General features: G+C 46.7%; 1 protein-coding gene across 2 annotated transcripts in view; it reads right to left on the bottom strand.

Annotated features, from left to right (window-relative positions):
• The window catches only part of LOC120917793 (liver carboxylesterase-like), a 35,776-nt gene extending 18,983 nt beyond the window's left edge, over window positions 1-16,793 (bottom strand). The window contains exons 1-7 of one of the 2 annotated variants that reach the window (XM_040329339.1): window positions 16,692-16,793; window positions 11,987-12,191; window positions 9,841-9,979; window positions 8,758-8,891; window positions 4,717-4,870; window positions 3,337-3,450; window positions 610-705 (exon numbers count right to left, since the gene is read on the bottom strand). In XM_040329339.1, the coding sequence (XP_040185273.1) occupies window positions 610-705; window positions 3,337-3,450; window positions 4,717-4,870; window positions 8,758-8,891; window positions 9,841-9,979; window positions 11,987-12,191; window positions 16,692-16,746 (897 nt within the window). In that variant the 5' untranslated portion in view covers window positions 16,747-16,793. The remainder of the gene's footprint in view (window positions 1-609; window positions 706-3,336; window positions 3,451-4,716; window positions 4,871-8,757; window positions 8,892-9,840; window positions 9,980-11,986; window positions 12,192-16,691) is intronic. The other variant, XM_040329340.1, reaches the window with a different exon arrangement.
• Window positions 16,794-24,125: the final 7,332 nt, after the last annotated feature.

Below are 24,125 nucleotides of genomic sequence, written 5' to 3'. Positions count from 1 at the left end.
TAAGGGCAATGTCAAGGAGAGATAGAAGGGGAAGCGAAAGGTAGAGGGGAAAGTATAAAGATAGAGAGGCAGTGGGATATAAAGGAAGCCAAGTAGAAAGGTAAAGTAGAGTATTGCCCCCCGAAAATTTTGGGGGGGGCGCAAACGAAAAAAAAAAAAAAACAATTGCAGCCTCACTATGCCCATCAAACGCAGCTACTGTGCCCATCAATTGCAGCCATTGTGCCCATCAAACGCAGCCACTGTGCCCATCAAAGGCAGCCACTGTGTTTTTTTAAAAACGTAGTTTTTTACATGCCGAAAAATGATTGTGTGTACGTGGCATTAGGCAAATTTCAACAAACTTTCAACAAAAAGGTCCGCTTGTCAATACAGTACAAAAAAAAATTAAAAAGGGGGAGAAAAGAGAAGAAAGGTAATTTTGAATGAAACAACAATGCCAGATCTGGCTCAACATAAAAACGTTGCTCTCCATATCTGCCAAACGTACTTCAGCGTAACAGGGAGACCGCCTACACTAGATGAAAAAATGGCCAAACCTCCATTGGGTTTGGCGTCATGGGCAGTATCCATCCATGAAAGGACATTATATAGATGAATATACGTTACCATTGCAGTACTTATGGAAAGGATTTCCTCTTCTGATTTTGCCTTCATACAATCCACCAATGATGCCAGATCACAGCCAGAAATGTTGGCGATTATCTGTAATAACAAGATTGCATCCAATCATAGGAGTGCTGAAGCTCAGTCAGGTGAGACGCTCATTCAAAATGACTGAAAATTCTCATCTTAAATGTAGAACAGTCTCGGGACACAGATAAAAAAAAATTCACCACCTTACCAACAGCCTTTCCATCTCTATGCTCTCTTCCCATCTCCTCGCCATCATTTATCTCCATCATTTATCTCCATCATTTATCTCCATCATTTATCCCTGTCCTCTCATCCCATCTCTCCATCTCTGTCCTCTCGTCCCACCTCCCCATCTCTGTCCTCTCGTCCCATCTCCCCATCTCTGTCCTCTCGTCCCATCTCCCCATCTCTGTCCTTTCGTCCCATCTCCCCATCTCTGTCCTCTCGTCCCATCTCCCCATCTCTGTCCTCTCGTCCCATCTTCCCATCTCTGTCTTCTCGTCCCATCTACCCATCTCCATCGCTTTATCTCCATCGCTTTATCTCTGTCCTCTCGTCCCATCTCCCCATCTCTGTCCTCTCATCCCATCTCCCCATCTCTGTCCTCTCGTCCCATCTCCCCATCTCTGTCCTCTCGTCCCATCTCCCCATCTCTGTCCTCTCATCCCATCTCCCCATCTCTGTCCTCTCGTCCCATCTCTGTCTTCTCGTCCCATCTCCATCGCTTTATCTCCATCGCTTTATCTCTGTCCTCTCGTCCCATCTCCCAATCTCTGTCCTCTAGTCCCATCTCCCCATCTCTGTCCTCTCGTCCCATCTCTGTCCTCTGGTCCCATCTCCCCATCTCTGTCCTCTGGTCCCATCTCCCCATCTCTGTCCTCTGGTCCCATCTCCCCATCTCTGTCCTCTGGTCCCATCTCCCCATCTCTGTCCTCTGGTCCCATCTCCCCATCTCTGTCCTCTGGTCCCATCTCCCCATCTCTGTCCTCTGGTCCCATCTCCCCATCTCTGTCCTTTCGTCCCATCTCCCCATCTCTGTCCTCTCATCCCATCTCCCCATCTCTGTCCTCTCGTCCCATCTCCCCATCTCTGTCTTCTCGTCCCATCTCCCCATCTCCATCGCTTTATCTCCATCGCTTTATCTCTGTCCTCTCGTCCCATCTCCCAATCTCTGTCCTCTAGTCCCATCTCCCCATCTCTGTCCTCTCGTCCCATCTCTGTCCTCTGGTCCCATCTCCCCATCTCTGTCCTCTGGTCCCATCTCCCCATCTCTGTCCTCTGGTCCCATCTCCCCATCTCTGTCCTCTGGTCCCATCTCCCCATCTCTGTCCTCTGGTCCCATCTCCCCATCTCTGTCCTCTGGTCCCATCTCCCCATCTCTGTCCTCTGGTCCCATCTCCCCATCTCTGTCCTCTGGTCCCATCTCCCCATCTCTGTCCTCTCGTCCCATCTCCCCATCTCTGTCCTCTCGTCCCATCTCCCCATCTCTGTCCTCTCGTCCCATCTCCCCATCTCTGTCCTCTCGTCCCATCTCCCCATCTCTGTCTTCTCGTCCCATCTCCCCATCTCCATCGCTTTATCTCTGTCCTCTCGTCCCATCTCCCCATCTCTGTCCTCTCGTCCCATCTCTCCATCTCTGTCCTCTCATCCCATCTCCCCATCTCTGTCCTCTCGTCCCATCTCCCCATCTCTGTCCTCTCGTCCCACCTCCCCATCTCTGTCCTTTCGTCCCATCTCCCCATCTCTGTCCTCTGGTCCCATCTCCCCATCTCTGTCCTCTGGTCCCATCTCCCCATCTCTGTCCTCTCGTCCCATCTCCCCATCTCTGTCCTCTGGTCCCATCTCCCCATCTCTGTCCTCTGGTCCCATCTCCCCATCTCTGTCCTCTGGTCCCATCTCCCCATCTCTGTCCTCTGGTCCCATCTCCCCATCTCTGTCCTCTGGTCCCATCTCCCCATCTCTGTCCTCTCGTCCCATCTCCCCATCTCTGTCCTCTCGTCCCATCTCCCCATCTCTGTCTTCTCGTCCCATCTCCCCATCTCCATCGCTTTATCTCTGTCCTCTCGTCCCATCTCCCCATCTCTGTCCTCTCGTCCCATCTCTCCATCTCTGTCCTCTCATCCCATCTCCCCATCTCTGTCCTCTCGTCCCATCTCTCCATCTCTGTCTTCTCGTCCCATCTCCCCATCTCTGTCCTCTTGTCCCATCTCCCCATCTCTGACCTCTCTTTACATCACCTCATCTTTATCCTCTTTTCTTCTCTTCATCTGTATCCATTGCACTCATCTCCTCAACCCCATGTTCCCATCCTCTCTTCCCATTTCCACCCTTTCTCCTCATCTCCATCCTTTTCCCATCTCCTCATCTCCATCCTCTCTCCCCTCCTCTTTATACACTAGACACATACATAAATACATATGTGTCTGATAATATTCCATGCCTTTTTGAGATTATCCAGGCATTGTGAAAATATGACTGTGGGTGGAATCCATGATTGTATCCATCATTCCGAGGCTTACACAAATCTGTCGCACACTCTGACATTTATTGCACTGCCGAGGGACAGACGTCTGCAGAGTATCTATGACGTGCCTTATGACCTCCCCTGATTGTCTTTCAGTAACAACCAACCAGGTGATTTCACAGCTAAGAAATGTTCTGTACAGATATCGTATATTCGCTATCAACATTGGGACTTACATTCCGCACAAAGCTGGTCTCCTCAGCAGACTTGGCGATCAGCCCTGGAACAAGGGCCACACCGCTCTCTGCAATGGCTCTGTGGAACAAGCCCTTGGCTAGTGGGGACAAGACCTGTCAGGGAAAGAAAAGACAAGATTAGTTACAATGTAACACACTGAGGAAACCGTATATATTCAAGAGAACCTATCAGAACAGAAGAATGAGAGCCAACATTGGTGACTTGTCTGTAGCGCCCAGTGCAGGGCTGTCATTCTTGCGCCATTATTTTTGTGAAACTAGTGAGCGAAATATGGAGTCTGTTAATACTGACCTCTTTAGGAAAATGCTAACTTCTTGACTGTTTGTGCACCTAAAACTTTGAGAAGCTGCCCTGAACCAGCATGAAGATCAGAACATTGACGTCAGAACTCCTCATCTGCTTGCTCTAGGTTAATGGCTTAGAAAGTACTGAAGCCATATGATCAACATGCCTCCATCCAGGAATCATGGGCCAAATTCACAGAGATTTACGCCGACGTATCTGTTGATACGCCGTCGTAAGTCCAATTGTGCGCCGTCGTATCTATGCACTCATTCTCTAAATCAGATACGCCTGAATTGTGGCAAGATACGACCGACGTAAGTCTCCTACGCCGTCGTATCTTGGGTGCATATTTACGCTGGCCGCAAGGGGCGCTTCCGTTGATTTACGCGCCGAATATGTAAATGACCTAGATACGCTGATTCACGAACGTACTTGCGCCCGTCGCAGTAAGCTACTTCGTTTACGTAAGGCGTACGTCCGGCGTAAAGATAAACCACCAAATAGCTGGTCTAAGTCGTGTAGGGTATGGACGTCGGAACTGCCGTCGGATTTTACGTCGTTTGCGTAAGTCGTACGTGAATGGGGCTGGGCGTAGGTTACGTTCACGTCAAAAGCATTGAGCCAACGTATCTTAGGGAGTATATGCAACGTGATTCTGAGCATGCATGCGCATGCGCCGTTTGTTCGGGAAGTCATTTACATGGGGTCACAGCTAATTTTAATACAACACTCCCACTACCTTCCTAATTTGAATTAGGCGGGCTTACGCCGGCCCATTTACGCTACACCGACGTAACTTAGGGAGCAAGTGCTTTGTAAATACTGGCCTTGCCTCTCTATTTTACGTCGGCATAGCGCAAATGAGCTGCGCTACGCCCGCTGAAATGTACGCCGCTCTACCTGAATCTGGCCCCATGTTTTTAGAAGAGGTCACTGACTCACCAGGTAGTAAAAAGCGAACGAGGATGATGGTTTTTGAGCCGGTATTTTTTTTAAACAAGTCAGAATTGGAGGCGCCAACAAATATATTTCACTTCTTCGATCCTTCTAAAAAAGTTTATTTTTATACTTACCAATGCAGAGACACTGACCCCACCAGCGGACTCTCCAAATATAGTGACGGAGTCTGGGTCACCCCCAAAATCTGCAATGTTCTCCTGAACCCAGTGCAGCGCCTTGACCTGATCCACGAATCCGTAATTTCCTGGAGCTTGGCTGTCCCCGGAGCTAAGAGATGACAAACAGAGGTTATATGACAAGTCAATAGAAAATGGTCTTTTAGAGAAAAGCCCTGCCCCTGATGATGCCATTTACAAACTCCTCCTCTGCTTCCAGGAGTCATTATTATTAAGTTATTTTTTTCGGCAGATACATTGATGACATCATTGTCATATAAGATGGCCCTCCGTCTATTATTGAGTCCAATACTGCAACGGTAGCAACCTAGGTTTATCCTTCACACATCTCAAGCCCCACCACATTGGTTTTCTTAGTTCTTGAATTGGGTCTTATGGATGAAAAGATTTCCAAAATGCACTTCAGGCCTTCCTCTGCTAATTCTTACCTACATTTCCAAAACGGTCATCATCCTAAATGGGATAATAACATCCCAAAAGTAAAGTTTTGTAGACTTTGCACCTTAGATGGGGAGAGGGTAAAAGATAAGTTCTTGGATAAGCGTTTTAATCTGGACCTGATAGATCAAACCAGGGCCGATCCGCCCTATAGGCTCACTATGCAAGTCGCTTAGGGCCCCCGCAAAGCTGCAGAGAGCCCCCCAAATTACTAGAACCCCCCTGCCTGGTGAGAAGTCATTTTCAGCCCCTCACCCCACTTCTCAACTCGCTGGCTGCATGGGAGAAGAGGTAAGAAGTCAGTTTAATGTGACATGTCATTTTCGGCAGCCCCCCCACTTCTCAACTTTAATGTGACATGTCATTTTGCTTAGGGCCCCAGGAAGGTCAGGATCGGCACTGGATCAAACCTTTCAAGAATGCCGGTCAGTCCACCCTCAGGGTCCCAGGGTTAAAGCTATAGCTGTCCCCGACATCGCGTGTATTACTCAAGTCCATAATAAATACAAACGAATGGAGAGAATTATTGCACTTCATAGGGTTATCCTCCTCAAGGATTCAAAACTATGGCCCATTATCCCAAAGAGGCCTGGATTTGTATATGAGGGCACCAAATATTAAAAACAAGGGGTTAATCGTCTGCATTGTGTAAAAAGGCTGTTTGATCCTGTCTTCTCTGATCCTCACCTTCTTCCATGTCCTGTAATCATTTCCTGATAGTACAGAGCTCGGGGACAAGCTGCACATGCTCAGTTTGATGTGTATTGCTAGAGCGTTGTTTATTTCTTTGGAGAGTACGTGTGATCAGCACAGGGCCAATCAGCACTGTCCAGAGAGAGGGTCGGGGGTCCTGCATTCTTATAGGACACTCATAGGAGAATGAAAACTCCTCCTACAAGCTTTAATCAGACACTGATAGAAGTTACAAGACTGCAATATACTGCTGAGAAAAGGTATTTAGCAGTTCATATTTACTAAAATAATTGCATTTCTGTGTCCTGTGGGAGACCAGATATAGTAAATGCAGGGTCCTGAGTTTAGTAACACTTTAATGCATTCTATGCATTAAAGTGGAGTTCCACCCAAAATTGGAACTTCCGCTTATCCCACTCCTCACCCCCTTACATGCCACATTTGGCATGTAATTTTTTTTTGGGGGGGGGAGTGGGGGCTTCAGGAGGAGTGGGGCTTCCTGTCCCACTTCCTCCTTCCGCCGAGAGGCTGGTTAGGCGATTAAGCTTAATCGCCTACAGCAGCCCCTCCCTGTAGGCGATCGCCTAGGACACGTTACAGGTCCTAGGCGATCTCCTGTCCAATCAGACGGCGCAGCGCCGGGGCGCGCGCGCATGCGCAGTGGGTGCCCGGCTGTGAAGCCGAAAGCTGTCACGGCCGGGTGCCCACAGTTGAAATGAAGACGCGGGGAGGGGGGGAGAGGAGCGGAGCCCCGGCCGGCGCGTCGCTGGAACACTGGAGCAGGTAAGTGTATGTTTATTATAAGCCAGCAGCTACACTTTTTGTAGCTGCTGACTTTTAATAAACATAAAAATTGGCTGGAACACCCCTTTAAGATGAAAAAACTTCTGTGTGTAGCGGCCCCCCTCAGCCCCTTTTAAGCTTGAAGGGAAATCCTTTTTAAGTGGAAGTTGTCCCTACCCCCTACTGTAATGTCCTGGCATGCTGCCATCAATGCAGTGCTGCCTCATGCTACCCGTAACTGCCATTGAAATATAAGACTTGGATAGTCTCTTGGGGAAGTAATCTAAATTCCTGGCAGTCTTGCTTGTTGCCTCTCCCATCCTGCTCTGACCCCCTACCCTCTTTACCCTCCCCTTCCCCTTCCCCTCCCCCTCTTTTGTTCTTCCTCTTGCCTCCTTCCCCCCCCCTTTTTTTTCCTGGTTTCTGAGTTGGAAATCTAAAGAAATATTTGTTGCTCTCTTTGCCGTATCCCATGGTTTTCTAAAAGAGTTAACTGCCTGCATTTGCATGCTTCATTGTCTTATTATTGATAACTCCAGCTTGTGTACAGTGCCTGAAAAAGTATTCATACCCCTTGAAATGTACTACATTTTGTCATGTTACATCCAAAAACGTAAATGTATTTTATTGGGATTTTATGTGATCGACCAACACAAAGTGGCACATAATTGTGAAGTGGAAGGAAAATTATAAATGATTTTGAACATTTTTTACAAATAAATATGTGAAAAGTGTGGGGGGTACATTTGTATGGCCCCCCGGAGTCAATACTTTGTAGAACCTCCTTTCTCTGCAATTACAGCTGGAAGTCTTTTTGGGGGTGTCTCTACATCTTTGTACATCTAGAGAGGGAAATTTCTGTTCATTCTTCTTTGCAAAATATCTCAAGCTCTGCCCAGGTTCACACTGGGTACGATTTGGTACGATTTGAGATGCGATTTCCCATGTCAAATCGCATCTCAAATCGGCGGCATTTGCCGGCAATTGTCGGCAATGGCACCGTCCTAATAGGTGCGGCGCTGCACCGATTTCAGAAAGTAGTTGATGTACTACTTTTTGCGATTTCGGGCCACGATTTACATTGATCCCTGCACAGATGTCCCTTAAATCGTGGCCGAAATCGCGGCAAAACCGCAGCCACGAAATCGCGGTAAAATCGCGATTTTACCGCGATTTTGAATTCGCAGTAGTGTGAACCTAGCCATAGTCAGATTGGATGGAGAGCGTCTGTGAACAGCGATTTTCAGGTCTTGCCACAGATTCTCAATGTGATTTAGGTCTGGACTTGGACTGGGCCATTCTAACACATGAATAGGCTTTGATCGAAACCATTCCATTGTAGCTCTGGCTGTATGTTTAGGGTCGTTGTCCTGCTGAAAGGTGAACCTCCGCCCCAGTCTCAAGTCTTTTGCAGACTCTAATGCGGGTTTTCCCGTCGGAATTCCTCTCAAACCTATCTTGCATACACACGGTCACACAAAAGTTTCAGTGAACTTTTGACTGCCAAGAACCCGGTGACGTAAAAGACTACGATGAGCCGAGAAAATTAAATTCTATGCTTCCGAGCATGCGTTGATTTTTTTCCGAGCATTGGTGTTTTTTTGCGTGTCGGAAAAGCATACAGACGAACGGATTTCCCGTTAAGATTTTTCCTGACGGGAAAAAAGAGATCCTGCTCTCTTTTTTTCTGCCAGTTTTCCTGTAGGAAAAAGTCCGATGTAGCATACACATGGTCGAGATTCCCGGCCAAAAGCTCTCATCGGACTTTTTCTGACGGGAAAACTGGTCGCGTGTACGGGGCATAACAGGTTCTCTTCTAAGATTGCCCTTTATTTGGCTCCATCCATCTTCCCATCAATTCTGACCAGCTTCCCTGTCCCTGCTGAAGAAAAGCATCCCCACAACATGATGCCACCACCATGTTTCACGGTGGGGATGGTGTGTAGTGTTCATTTTCCGCCACCAATCGTGTTTTTCTTTTAGGTTAAAAAGTTAAATTTTTGCCTCATCTGACTGAATATCTGGACCAACCAGTTGTTTAGAAAGAGGTGTATAGTGTGTTACCTGAAGAATCCCAGAATCCCCAGGCGGTACTGGATGGAAACGGTGATGACGTTTTCGTAGGCACTCAGTGCAGAACCTTCAAACATCATGGCTCCTCCCATAGCTAATCCGCCTCCATGAATACCCACCAACACCTGGAGAGAATAAATAAAGGATCAATAACCTTCTGTCCTCCAGGCAGGTCCACCACATTTTCTACAAGTGCAGGGCGGGTTCCCACACATCTGTACACCCGTACTGAGCGCCATAGCTGTGATTTGCAAATATGGTGACATTACAGGAACCAACAGTAAGCTAGGCACCAAAAACCAAGTGCAACACCCAGGGGCTGACTGATAACTCATGGGACCCCTGGGCAATAGAAGATTATGGGGCCCCTGGGCTCCAGGAGGCAGTGCAGAGGCGGGGCAGCTAAAATCTTTGGATTTTCACATCAAACGCATGTCGGTTTCGGACATATCAGGGACAGATCTAAAAAAAAAACACGATTTTTACATACTGTCCCTGGTTTTACTGAGCCTGGCAACCCTGATGGGGCCCCCTAGTGGTATCTCTGATACGCTGCGCCCATCTAATTATCTGTGGATCTGGCCCAGAATCACTATATTAAGACTGTACCAATGAGACTGAAAATACTTAAAGTGGTTGTAAACCGCAGACATGAAAGATGAACATCCTTCTATAGTGTGCACTTGTGTCTATCCAGAGCACAAAGTGTCATTTCTGTCTGCTGCTTTGTTCCCCTGCTATCTGCATGAATGACTTTTGACAAGTTTTCCTGACAAGAGAAAAAAAAGGTGACAGGGGAGGCATCTACAGCACACAGTCTGTTATTGACAGCCTCAGCTCTGTTCCTGTGTGCTGTGTGGAAGGGGGGGGGGTGTCCCTTCCCTCCAATCAGCTCTCAGGATTCTCTTTACTGAGCTTTCAGAGTGTAATTTCAGCTCTACATCCCCTATTTTCTGAAAGCGCGGACAAGCTTTATAAATTCTGGAAAGAGAAGATGAAAGATAAACAGGTAAAACTTGTACAATCTACAATCCAGCAATATCTCCCATAATCTGCAGCACCTCTGGGACTCACCGGTAGTTTGGCGTTTTGTCCGCGGTCAGCCGGAGTGAAGACATTGAGGTACAGGCAGTCCTCGGATGTGGGTGGGAGCTTGGTTTTGGCTTTGATCAGATCTACAAAAAGTTGCATCCCTTCTTTACTCTGCAGACACCTGAAAGAGAGGAAATAGAGATCAAATCAGAGTGGAGTGAGGATCTGGGGGGGAGGGGAGGGGACTTTGAAAACGCTTCATTGAGGCTTTACCACCCTAGAGGTCCCACCACACCAGGACCAGGACCAGGCAAAGGCAAGACAGGCAGCCACCTAGACTGCAATACTGTAAAAAAAAAAAAAAAAATTTAGATACCCTTTAAATATTCAACAGCTGTGCTGAAACTGAATTTAATAGAAGGGAGATCAGATTATGCAGACTGCTGACCTCTCAAGTAAAAATGGATTTTCTGTTTGAAGAGAACATCAGAAAGTCAGTCCGGCTTTACAAATTGCACTAAATTGTTTTAAAGTGAATGTAAACCCGATTTTTTTTTGCTGTCACAATGTAGAGTATAAGATTTCCTATCATCTGTGCCCAATCTTGCCATGGAGAGTTAATCCAGCTCTGAGCAATCCTCTTTTCATTGTTCAGTGAGATAAATGGACAAACAGGAGAAAACTTTTGTCCATTCTTCCCCCTTGCTGTGAGTGACAGGTTATTTACATATCTCATGCACTAGCCTGAGACAGGCATTAGTTTTTAATTCCCACCCCCCACTCCTTTTCTGAAGTCATGTGGTTACTTTTCTGGATCTTGACTGGATGTTAGTGATCATAGCAGAATTTAGTGTAAGAAATACATAGGAGAAAATGCATGTTGACAAGGGGAGTGTACAGGTAGGCGGGAGTCTACTGACATCACGACTCCACCCACCGAGCTCCGGACAACAGATCCGCCCACAGAATCTGCAGTTTTTCAGTTCTTATAACAGACAGAGGGGAGACATTTGACAGGTGAGGATACATGCAGGAGGCGTCTATATCCTTATAGATCAGCACTATGGCAGTAGTTTAGAAAGGATGAGAGTGGCTTTAAATCCACTTTAAATAAAGTTTTTATAACACACGATTATTACAAAATAAAACACATTGGTTTATAAACATTAAAAAGGACAGCTGTAAATATCTCTGTGGGTGGAAAAGGTTGCTCGGTTCAGTGACAGTTGTCAGCACAAAGGTAAAGGAAAAGTTGCTGACACTCCGAAATTCTCACATTACAGACGAGCTGAAGAGTATTCCGATCTTATGTGACAGTTCAGGGACGCTGATAGATAATGACAGGTGATTCTGGTGTCATGCAGAAGAGGTGACCCCCCCCCCCCCCCCCCAATCTATTCCTGATCATACAATGTAACAAACCAATGACTGGATGAGACAGGAAGTGTAACTTTGTATCTGTATGTTGTATCCATTGTATTATATTATTGTATCAAAGTAAATAGAAACCAGGACTGGATGACATTAATTAGGAGCTCCAATCTCCCCCCCCCCCCCCAAAAAATGTAAATGTCAGCAGCTACAAATACTGCAGCTGCTGATCGTCAGCTGTTACTGCGGCCATCGACTGTGCAGGCGCGGCAAGGCGCACGCTCGGCGCACGCTCACGCACAGCAGCCACAGCGGGGAGGAGACAGGGGCGGAGACAGCTCACATACTACACGCCGCAAGGGGCGGAAAAAGGGCGGGAAAACCCCAGAAAAGGGGACGGAGCCAAGAAGGGGCCGAGAATCATGTCCTATTGGACAGCGCCTACACACAGCAAGCCATGGGTCATCATGTTCAATATCACATCTGCCCCTTCCTGCCCCCTTGCTGTATAGAGCATCGGCGTGTATTATAAGGCATCGAGAGCGAGCGCATCTACAGCTGACGAACAACTGTTCCCGCTCTGAGCTTTCCGTCGGCTCGGATTACGCCTGCACACTGCACACTGAACCATATCGATAGCAGGAACCAGCTCGGCAGATCACCGGCATCGCCACTAGCTTCCAGCTGCCCATGCATGAGCCGCCCTGCGCTTTCGTAATTGATTTGCAGTCTTCTGGGTGCTCTCAAAAAGTTGGGAGGTATGTAAGCAGCACCTGGCCAATCAGCTCTTCTCTTCTCTCCCCCCCATCATACTTACATGGGAGGCTGTTCGGTGGCCTCTCTCACCCCATTCCAGCTTTCTGGGGGTTGCGATTCTGCAAAACGTAGCTCTCCAACCGGAGGCTTAGCGAAGGGGACCCCGTAGAAGACGTGCACCTTTCTGTCCGTTTCTTTGACCGTCACCGTTTTGCCAAGCAGTTTGCCGTACCGCGTGTGAACGAGGGGCCTTCCATCCTCGCCTCCTGCCATCAAAGCAAAGACACAATTTACTGAGTGATATCGCTGTGCAAGGAAAGGAGCAGGAAAATGGCGACTTAGCGCGAGCGAGAGGGAACATTCTCAGATTTACACATTGCAAGGAGTACAGTAAAACCTTGGAGTGCGAGCATAATTCATTCCGGAAACATGCTTGTCATCCAAAGCACTTGTATATCAAAGCGAATTTCCCCATAAGAAATAATGGAAACTCAAATGAACCATTTATTCGTAGATCCTTCAGTTTATAGTCCATATAAAAAGATTCAGGTTGTGTAACCATAAAATGTCCATCCACAAATGGAAGCCTCCACAAGGGGATTCGAAGCAAAATCCAGCAGGAGCAGGAGCTCCAGAGTATAAAAGAAGAGAGGCGCCTCTCAAGCCTCGTACACACGCTCGGTTTTCTCGGCAAGAACCAGCAAGAAAACTGCTGGCAGAGCTTTCTTGCCGAGAAAACTGAGCGTGTGTACGAGGCTTTCAAGTTTCTCGTCAAGAAAACTGCCCAGAATCTAGACGAGAAAAATATAGAACATGTTCTCTATTGTCTCGTCGTGAGATTCTCTGCAGTGTTTTCCTGCCGAGAAACCCGAGAGTGTGTTTACCGTATTTATCGGCGCATACCGCGCACTTTTTTCCCCTTAGAATCAGGGGGAAATCGTGGGTGCGCAATATACGCCGATGCTGTTCCCGGGCGCCGCCAAAATAGACCGAGCCGAGTGTACTGCGCACTCGGCTAGGCTCGGCCACACTCGGCTCCGCCCGCAGCCACGCAAGACAAGCCGAGAGGAGCCGAACACACAGGAAATCCGGCGCCTAATTCAAAAACTAACACCGCTGCAACCCCGGGCAAGGTGCGGATGGACCGGACGGACCCCGCAAGGAAGCCACAGACGGACACCCACAAGGCTGGACGGACCCCGCGCAAGGCCGCAGACGGACGCCGGACAAGGCCGCCGATGGACAAAAATGTTAGTTTTTTTTTTCCTTAAACTACTTTTTTTCCTTAAACTACCTTCTTAAGTTTGGGGTGCCCGTTATACGACGGCGCACGGTATACCCCGATAAATACAGTACTTACCTCTCCATGGAAACCCGCGCATGCTCGAAATGACTTTGACGCATGCGCGGTAGCTTCCTAGGGATAGGTAGGGTGCAGCAGGATGGCGGCAACGGCATTTAATTTGACGAGCGCACGCTCATCGTACGCGATGACGTCGCCGCGTTCTTGCTATTAAAAAGAATGGCGGCATGTCTGTACACGCGGCAAGAGAATCTGCCTGTATGTACCTTCATTAAATGTAACCATATTGCTACACTTAGAGGCTCCTCTCTTCTCTCTTTTATATTCAGTTGTGACGTGACGCTACTCTTATATCAAGACATCGCTTGTATATCAAGGCAAAATTTATAAAAAATGTTGCTTGTCTTGCAAAACGCTCTCAAACCAAGTTACTCTCAAACCAAGGTTTTACTGTATAAATAACAGATAAGAATTAGGTAGACAAGGCCGGTGGCTGTTGCATCATGGGAGCAGAGTATTTTTTGTCCTGGTTCAGACTTGTGACATCCTGAATGGATGGAAAATTATGGATTTTTTTTTTTTAATTTTTGCAAACATACCCGGTAGTTGGAAGATTTGAATGGTATAGAATGTTTGTTTTTCTTACACAGAGGGCCAGATTCTGGTACAATTGCGGCGGCGCAACGTAACCCATTTACGTTACACCGCCGCAAGTTTTCAGTGTAAGTGCCTGATTCACAAAGCACTTACCTGTAAACTTGCGGCGGTGTATCGTAAACACGTCCGGCGCAAGCCCGCCCAATTCAAATGGGGCATGAAACCATTTAAATTAGGTGCGCTCCCGCGCCGGACGTACTGCGCATGTTCAGTTTTAAAAATTCCCGCCGTGCTTTGCGCGATGTGACATCATTTTTTTGAATGGCGACGTGAGTTACGGCGTTTCGTATTCCCGGATGTCTTACGCAAAAACAAAAAAAAATTAAAATTCGAAGCGGGAACGACGGCCATACTTTAACATAGCTCGTGTAAAGTTAAGGCATGTAAAATCATGACTAACTTTGCGACGGGAAAAAATTACTAGCGACGACGTAACGAATGCGAAAACCGTCGTGGATCGCCGTAAATGCTCATTAGCATACCCGACGCAGGAAAACGACGCGAACTCCACCCAGCGGCGGCCGAAGTATTGCATCCTAAGATCCGACGGTGTAAGTCAATTACACCTGTCGGATCTTAGGGCTATCTATGCGTAACTGAGTCTATGAATCAGCCGCATAGATACGACAAGAGATACGACGTCGTATCTATTCTGTGAATCTGGCCCAGAGTTCCTGCGGTGATTTGTATACACTCAGAGTCTCGCCGCCATCGCTCAGTGCCAGATCTCAGTATTTGTGCTGAGCTTTGACCCAACCTCACCTTTGGCCGGCTATATGTACATAGATATCATCTGCATAGATCTCATCAAACATTCCAAAGGTCTGCAGTGCCAAAAAAAACACATCTATAGATCTGTAGATAGGAGATGGGCATACAGAGGACAGGAAAATAAAAACCCGCTACCAGGGCAACCCTTGGCTCTGCTGAGCCTTGGCATGCATGTGAAGCTTGCACACATTTGCAAATGATGCTGAGCCACAAATGATCAGATCTCTCTGACCCCCCCCCCCAAGGTCACATGACCAGCGAGCATTGTGCAAAACAATGAGGTCGCTGTTTATCCCTGGAAAAAAAATCGCATACCCCACGGGGACCCGTCACCCCTCACTGTGCAGAACAATCACCAGTTTGTAGCACATCAGCTCTACAGGAAAATAGGACAACTTTATAATAATAACAATTTGGTGGCATTAAAAATGTTTTACATAAGAAGTCAATGTACATGGTGCCAGTTTCCAGGAGTCAGTGTGCCCCTCTGTATATAGTGCCAGTCTGTATGTGGTATTAGCCCAGAGTAGTCAGTGTGCCCCTCTGTATATCGCGTCAGTCTCCAGTAGTCAGTGTGCCCCTCTGTATGTAGTGGCAGTCAGTGTGCCCCTCTGTATGTAGTGGCAGTCAGTGTCCCCTCTGTATGTAGTGGCACTCGGTGTGCCCCTCCTGTATGTAGTGGCAGTCAGTGTGCCCCTCTGTATGTAGTAGCAGTCAGCTTGCCCCTCCTGTATGTAGTAGCAGTCATCGTGCCCCCCTGTATGTAGTGGCAGTCAGTGTGCCCCCCTGTATGTAGTGGCAGTCAGTGTGCCCCTCTGTATGTAGTGGCAGTCAGTGTGCCCCTCTGTATGTAGTGGCAGTCAGTGTGCCCCTCTGTATGTAGTGGCAGTCAGTGTGCCCCTCTGTATGTAGTGGCAGTCAGTGTGCCCCTCTGTATGTAGTAGCAGTCAGTGTGCCCCTCTGTATGTAGTGGCAGTCATCGTGCCCCTCTGTATGTAGTAGCAGTCAGTGTGCCCCTCTGTATGTAGTGGCAGTCATCGTGCCCCTCTGTATGTAGTAGCAGTCAGTGTGCCCCTCTGTATGTAGTGGCAGTCATCGTGCCCCTCTGTATGTAGTAGCAGTCAGTGTGCCCCTCTGTATGTAGTAGCAGTCAGCGTGCCCCTCTGTATGTAGTGGCAGTCAGCGTGCCCCTCTGTATGTAGTGGCAGTCAGCGTGCCCCTCTGTATGTAGTGGCAGTCAGTGTGCCCCTCTGTATGTAGTAGCAGTCATCGTGCCCATAGCTCCCAACTGTCCCCGATTTGGAGCAATTTCCATCTTTCCTCCTCATTTGTCCCTCAGTTTGGTCTGATCTATAGAGTTGTATATAAAATGTACTTTTATCTTTCAAAAAGGGTTCCCCAGTGCTAAACCTTTCATCCAAATTCTAAATTGCTGAATTTGTAAATTTTAAAAGCCAATATAAAGGAATAGTAGTGGATTTAATTAATTATTTTTGTTAATTCTCCTTTAAGGGGCGTGTCTTATGCCAACATACAGTCAGTGTGCCCCTCTGTATGTAGTGTCAGTCAGTGTGCCTCTCCTGTATGTAGTGGCAGTCAGTTTGCCCCTCTGTACAGAGTGACTGTCAGGGTGCCCCTCTGTATGTAGTAGCAGTCAGCATGCCCCTCTGTATGTAGTAGCAGTCAGTGTGCCCCTCTGTATGTAGTGGCAGTCAGCATGCCCCTCTGTATGTAGTAGCAGTCAGTGTGCCCCTCTGTATGTAGTGGTAGTCAGTGTGCCCCTCTGTATGTAGTAGCAGTCAGTGTGCCCCTCTGTATGTAGTAGCAGTCAGCGTGCCCCTCTGTATGTAGTGGCAGTCAGTGTGCCCCTCTGTATGTAGTGGCAGTCAGTGTGCCCCTCTGTATGTAGTCGCACTCAGCGTGCCCCTCTGTATGTAGTAGCAATCAGTGTGCCCCTTTGTATGTAGTGGCAGGCAGTGCCCCCCTATGTATTGCCCCTCTGTATGTAGTGCCCCTCTGTATATAGTGCCCTCACCTGCACACAGGCCGGCCAGCAGCAGGCAGCACAGCACAACTCCTTCACTCCTCATCTCCTCTCTGGGGGAAATGGCAGATTCAGCTGCAGAGAGTTATATATGGTGGGAGGCTGGGCTGTTCCTGGCTGCTGATTGGTTGCAGAGGCTTTTATTGAAGGATTCTCTGTCTATATGAGGAGATAATGGAAAGTTTTGTTATTGCTCAGCCTGGAGGAGGACCGGTCACTATCTGTGAGATCTCACCGCTGACCTGCTGAACACTGACATTCCTTTCTCACATATACAGGGCCTTGAAAAAGTATTCATACCCCTTGAAAAGTGGCATATAATTGTGAAGTGGAAGGAAAATGATAAATGGTTTCCAACATTTTTTACAAATAAATATGTGAAAAGTGTGGCATGCATTTGTATTCATCCCCTTTACTCTGATACCCCCAACTAAAATCTAATGGAACCAATTGCCTTCAGTCACCTAGATAGTAAATAGAGTCAACCTGTGTGTCATTTAATCTCAGTATAAATACAGCTGTTCTGTGAAGCCCTCAGAGATTTGTAATGCCTTGTACACATGAGCGGAATTTCCGATGGAAAAAGTCAGACAGGAGCTTTTTATCGGATATTCCGTCCGTGTGTATGCCCCATTGGACTTTTTCCGTTGAAAATTCTGACGGAATTAGATAAAGAACATTCTTAATTTTTCCGTTGGAAAAAAATTCGAGAGGAACTTCCGTCTGTATGCTTTTCTGACGAAATAAACACCATGCATGCTCAGAAACAATTTGATGCATGCTCGGAAGAATAGAACTTAATTTTCTTGGCTCGTCGTAGTGTTTTACGTCACTGCGTTCTTGACGGAATTTAGTGTGACCGTGTGTATGCAAGACAGCTTGAGCGGAATTGCATTGGAACTCCGTCGGAAAAAAAAAACCTTTGGAGTGTAGTCTGACGGAAAAAACAGTCCTGTGTACAACGAAATTGAGAACTTTAGTGAAAAAACAGCATCATGAAGGCCAAGGAACACACCAGACAGGTCAGGGATAAAGTTGTTGAGAAGTATAAAGCAGGGTTAGGTTATAAAAAAAATCTCCCAAGCTTTGAACATCTCACGGAGCTCTGTTCAATCCATCATCCGAAAATGGAAGGAGTATGGCACAACTGCAAACCTACCAAGACATGCCATCCACCTAAACTGACCTGGCCGGGCAAGGAGAGCATTAATCAGAGAAGCAGCCAAGAGGCCCATGGAAACTCTGGAGGAGCTGCAGAGATCCACAGCTCAGGTGGAAGAATCTGTCCACAGGACAACTATTAGTCGTGCTCTCCACAAATCTGTCCTTTATGGAAGAGTGACAAGAAGAAAGACATTGTTGAAAAAGCCATAAGAAGTCCTGTTTGCAGTTTGTGAGAAGCCATGTGGGGGACACAGCAAACATGTGGAAGAAGGGGCTCTGATCAGATGAGACCAACATTTTTACTTTTTGGCCCTAAAGCAAAGCACTACGTGTGGCGAAAAACTAACACTGCACATCACCCTGAACACACCATCCCCACTGTGAAACATGGTGGTGGCAGCATCATGTTGTGGGGATGCATTTCTTCAGCAGGGACAGGGAAGCTGATCAGAGTTGATATGAAGTTGGATGGAGCCAAATACAGGACAATCTTAGAAGAAAACCCGTTAGAGCCTTCAAAAGACTTGAGACGGGGGGGGGGGGGGGGGTTGACCTTCCCACAGGACAACGACCATAAACATACAGCCAGAGCTACAACAATGGAATGGTTTAGATTAAAGCATATTCAAAAAATGTAATAAAGAGAATTAAATCTAAAAAAAAAAAAGGATCAAAGCATATTCATGTGTTAGAATGGCCCAGTCAAAGTCCAGACCTAAATCTAATTGAAAATCTGCTGCAAGACTTAAAAATTGCTGATCACAGATGCTCTCCATCCAATCTGACAGAGCTTGAGATATTTTACAAAGAAGAAGAATGGGCAGAAATGTCCCTCTCTAGATGTGCAAAGCTGGTAGAGACATCCCCAAAAAGACTTGCAGCTGTAATTGCAGTGAAAGGCGTTTTTACAAAGTATTGACTCCGGGGGGCGCCATACAAATGTACCCCCCACACTTTTCACAGATTTGTTTGTAAAAAATGTTGAAAGCCATTTATAATTTTCCTTCCACTTCACAATTATGTGACACTTTGTGTTGGTCTATCACATAAAATCCCAAAAAAATACATTTACGTTTTTGGATGTAACTTGAAAAAATTTGGAAAATTTCAAGGGGTATGAATACTTTTTCAAGGCGCTGTAATTCTGCCCAGGGTGTGGGTGTCAGCTATCCCAGGTACACTGGAGGTGTGAAGATGCAATACTGTACATGTAGGAACCACATATGGAATGAAGAACACCCTCAGCATGCACAGAACTCTTCTGCAAATACAAACTATGCTCTGCCACTGGGGCCCAATATGAAGGGTTCCCATCATTCCTGAACGGAGTTCCCAGTTTCTGTACACCTGCTGTGCCCATTATGAGGGGTTCCCATCATTCCTGTGCTGAGTTCCCAGTTTCTGTACACCTGCTGTGCCCATTATGAGGGGTTCCCACTATCCCTGTGCTGAGTTTCTGGATCTGCATACCTTCATGTACCTGCTGTCGGTGGCCTCCGCCCTTTCTAATCTTAGTAATTATGTATCAGATGAGATTTGTAAAGAATTAATTGTTACAGCGGATTGTGAAATCTGATTGGATGATCTCCAGTAAACAATGTCCCGGAGGCAAGGGGTTGGACGGCAGCCAGATCCAGCATGTAAGATCAGGTTGTGTTTAATTACTAGACCAACCTGTTCCCTCTCTGTACTCCGCACCCCGCAGGCTTTCCGCCATCAGGGTCCCTACTGGTGATATTCTGTCATATGATCAGGTGTAGTGATCTCCCCGACTTCCAAGGGCCTGATGGTGACCCTCAGAGGCGGGCCAGGAAGAACTGATATTCCTCCTCAGGGTGCAGGTTACTAGGCATAGTGGGTGTGGTGCAAGGTGGAAAGAATGGGCGCCAGTCACTTTTTGTAAAAATTAACAAAGAGTTGTATTTTTATTATTAACAGGAACGGTGGGAGAGAGGGTTAGGGCACAGGACACCCTTAGGCAAATGCAATAGCAATTAGGCTTAACTCTGCAGACCAAAAATAGAACTAGGCAGACAGCAATACAGAACGAGGGCCTTTAAGCTGAATGCAGCAATCTGTATCTGGTAGCAACCGCTGTTTTCTATAGCAGGGGTCTCCAAACTTTCTGAGAAATTGGCCAGTTTACTGGCCTTCACACTTTGAGAGGGCCGGAGTGTGGCAGTGTGAGTAGAAAATGCCCTGGTGCCAATGTGGATAAAGAATGTCCTGCACGACTATATGGCACGGCTGGGCAGATCGACGTATCTATACGTCGCCTTAAAGGCCCGTGGTTGTGGGGGTCGGAGGGGGAGGGGCATCACAATACCACCCTATAAGGGGAGAGAATATTTTCTTCTCTCCCTCAAGATGAGGAAGGAGGGGGACAGGGTGAAGAGAGAGAAGGGAGAGGGGAAAGTAACTTATTTTTTTTTGTGGTATTTAACACCTTTTCAATACAATAAAAACTATAAAACTTTTTTTTTTTTGTGTTGGGCACCGCTCTCTCTCCTGGGGTACCATCTAGCTGGTCGTGTTGGTTTTTCCCGAGCTCTGAGTTTGGAAAATGTGTTATTTTCCCGGATTAGGAATGGAGTCTTTATCAATAATATCAATCAATGTAAAGAGATTAAATATCCCAGAGAAAAGGCGGATACTGTTACAGGAGTTGAAGAGGATGGGGAGTGATATTACATTTATCCAGGAGACGCATTTTAGAAAAGGGGGGCTCCCCTTTCTCAGAAACAGAGCTTTCCCGACGGTATATCATGCTATGAATCCAGTAGCAAAGAAGGGGGGGGTTTCAATTCTAATGTCGAATAAGGTCACATGGTCAACTACAGGCTCCCTGATGGATACTGGGGGACAGTACTTAATGTTGAAAGGTACGATTGAGGGAATAATGGTGACTTTGGCCTCTTTTAACGCCCCCAATATGCAACAGGATGTTTTTCTAAAGAAGTTTATGGAGGAATTAGCGACATTTCAGGAAGGACAGTTGATTTTGGGAGGGGATATGAATATCCCCTATCTCCTAGAATGGATACCTCGTCCGGAGGGTCGGCAGTGCCGGCGGGTACATGGAAACGTATACTGCAGTTGATACTGAAGGAGAGATTAATAGACATATGGCGACTGACACATCCAGGGGAGCGAGACTATACCTTCTATTCCATCCCCCATAAGACATATTCCCACATAGACTATTATTTTATCCCACATAACCAGTTGCACGCAGTTCATGAGGTTGGAATAGGGAAAATTACATGGTCAGACCACGCACCAATTATCCTGAAATATACACTGGGTAACTCTCAACCCCCGGGGGCAGTGACCTGGAGGTTGAACGAAAGTCTCCTGCAGGATGCTGTTGTATTGGAAGAAATTCAAAAGGAAGTAAGGAGGTATTTTCAGATTAATGATACGCCAGATTGTGATTTAGGAGTGATATGGGAAACCCATAAGGCAGTGATAAGGGGTGTTTTGATGAAACATGGGGCAAGGATAAAGAGGGAAAGAGAAGTCAAACTAACAGCCCTTCTAACTGACATCGCACGTCTGAATTGCTTATGTATAAAGCGAAAAGGGCAATACAGACAGGTAAGAGACAAAACTACGAATATGGTAATAAATGTGGAAAGCAATTGGCCAGGTCGCTGAGGGAACAACAAGTAAAGACCTATATACCAGTGATTTCAGGGGAAGGTGGGGAAAAAATGTATTTACCCAGAGGTTTGGAAATTTCTATAGTACTTTGTATAACCTGCAAACAACTTCTCAGGATCAACGAGCGATGGAAAGGTATATAGTAAGTATAGATGGGAAGGGGACAAGAGGCTGCCCCGACAGCGAGGGGATAAGATGACCCAATGTGTACACTCTTAGGACTATGAATAATAATAGTATGTGTAGGAGGGGGTTAATGATGGTTGATAATAAGCAGATTTTGTTGTTAGGAGAAGGTATATTACATATAGAAGGAAGAGGAGGTTACATGATGCAGGGAATGTTTAAATTGAATATTGACATATACCTGTAATGGAATGTTGGTTCCCTCTGCTGTCATTTTTTTTTTTGTCTTAAATCATATAAAGGAAAATATGAAAGAACATGGGGACCCCTGGAGGCTGGATAGGGAACTGCACCCCCTATGCACTGCTTAAAACATGTTTACTCATCATGAATGACAACATCTGTCTGATCTCCTCACTGGTTACTTTTAAATCTTCTCCCTGTTGGCCGGGGTGAATACATTCAGGTAGAGGCAATCCTCCGACAAGGGCATTGTCATTGAAGTGGCTCTGAAGGAGTTCAGCATGTCATGCAGTTTGTGTGGATTTTGGAGGCACCTGGAAAGAAGAACAATGATCACACACCGTAATTTCCCATCTGTACATGAAAGGGTTAAGAAACAAATTTACCCAATATAGAATCCATATACACCCATCGCATGACCACTCACATAGGGGGGTATTAAGCCGCCTCTCACACTGCTGTCCAGGGTTCAGGCAGATCTGGGGCTGCAAGCCTCCGAGGCCCAACTGGTGGTTTGGCAAAGGGGATGCCGTAGAATGCATACACGAGCCTGACCTTCTCTTTCACTGTGACAGTTATTCCACGCAGCTTCCCATACCTTGTGTTCACTCGGGGGGTCCTGGCATCCTCTCCTAAAACCAGCAAAAGAAGAGATCACTCCACATCCCATACCATCTGTCCCCATACCATCAGACCCAGAATGGCCCAACGTGGGATTTTTCTAACTGTCCCCATACAATCGGACCCAACATGGAATCATTGAACTGTCCTCATACCATCAGACCCAGCACGGGCCAACATGGAATCATTCCAACTGTCCTCATACCATCAGACCCAACATGGAATCATTCCAACTGTCCTCATACCATCAGACCCAACATGGAATCATTGAACTGTCCTCATACCATCAGACCCAACATGGAATCATTGAACTGTCCTCATACCATCAGACCCAACATGGAATCATTGAACTATCCTCATACCATCAGACCCAACATGGAATCATTGAACTGTCCTCATACTATCAGACCCAACATGGAATCATTGAACTGTCCTCATACCATCAGACCCAAACATGGAATCATTCCAACTGTCCTCATACAATCAGACCCAATATGGAATAATTCCAACTGTCCCCATACCATCAGACTCAACGTGGAATCATTCCAATTGTGCCCATACCATCAGACCCAACATGGAATCATTGAACTGTCCTCATACCATCAGACCCAACATAGAATCATTCCAACTGTCCTCATACCATCAGACCCAACATGGAATCATTCCCACTGTCCTCATACCATCAGACCCAACATGGAATCATTCCAACTGTCCTCATACCATCAGACCTAACATGGAATCATTCCAACTGTCCTCATACCATCAGACCCAACATGGAATCATTCCAACTGTCCCCATACCATCAGACCCAACATGGAATCATTCCAACTGTCCTCATACCATCAGACCCAACATGGAATCATTCCAACTGTCCTCATACCATCAGACCCAACATGGAATCATTCCAACTGTCCTCATACCATCAGACCTAACATGGAATCATTCCAACTGTCCTCATACCATCAGACCCAACATGGAATCATTCCAACTGTCCCCATACCATCAGACCCAACATGGAATCATTCCAACTGTCCTCATACCATCAGACCTAACATGGAATCATTCCAACTGTCCTCATACCATCAGACCCAACATGGAATCATTCCAACTGTCCCCATACCATCAGACCCAACATGGAATCATTCCAACTGTCCTCATACCATCAGACCCAACATGGAATCATTCCAACTGTCCTCATATCATCAGACCCAAACATGGAATCATTCCCACTGTTCCCATACCATCAGACCCAAATATAGAATCATTCCAATTGTGCCCATACCATCAGACCCAAATATGGAATCATTCCAATTGTCCTCATACCATCAGACCCAAACATGGAATCATTCCAATTGTCCTCATACCATCAGACCTAACATGGAATCATTCCAACTGTCCTCATACCATCAGACCCAACATGGAATCATTCCAACTGTCCCCATACCATCAGACCCAACATGGAATCATTCCAACTGTCCTCATACCATCAGACCTAACATGGAATCATTCCAACTGTCCTCATACCATCAGACCCAACATGGAATCATTCCAACTGTCCCCATACCATCAGACCCAACATGGAATCATTCCAACTGTCCTCATACCATC

Source organism: Rana temporaria, chromosome 11, assembly GCF_905171775.1.
Source record: "Rana temporaria chromosome 11, aRanTem1.1, whole genome shotgun sequence".
In the NCBI taxonomy this organism is placed as follows: Eukaryota; Metazoa; Chordata; class Amphibia; order Anura; family Ranidae; genus Rana; species Rana temporaria.
Note: the sequence above shows the minus strand (reverse complement) of the source record. Positions and strands in the feature narration are given on the sequence as shown.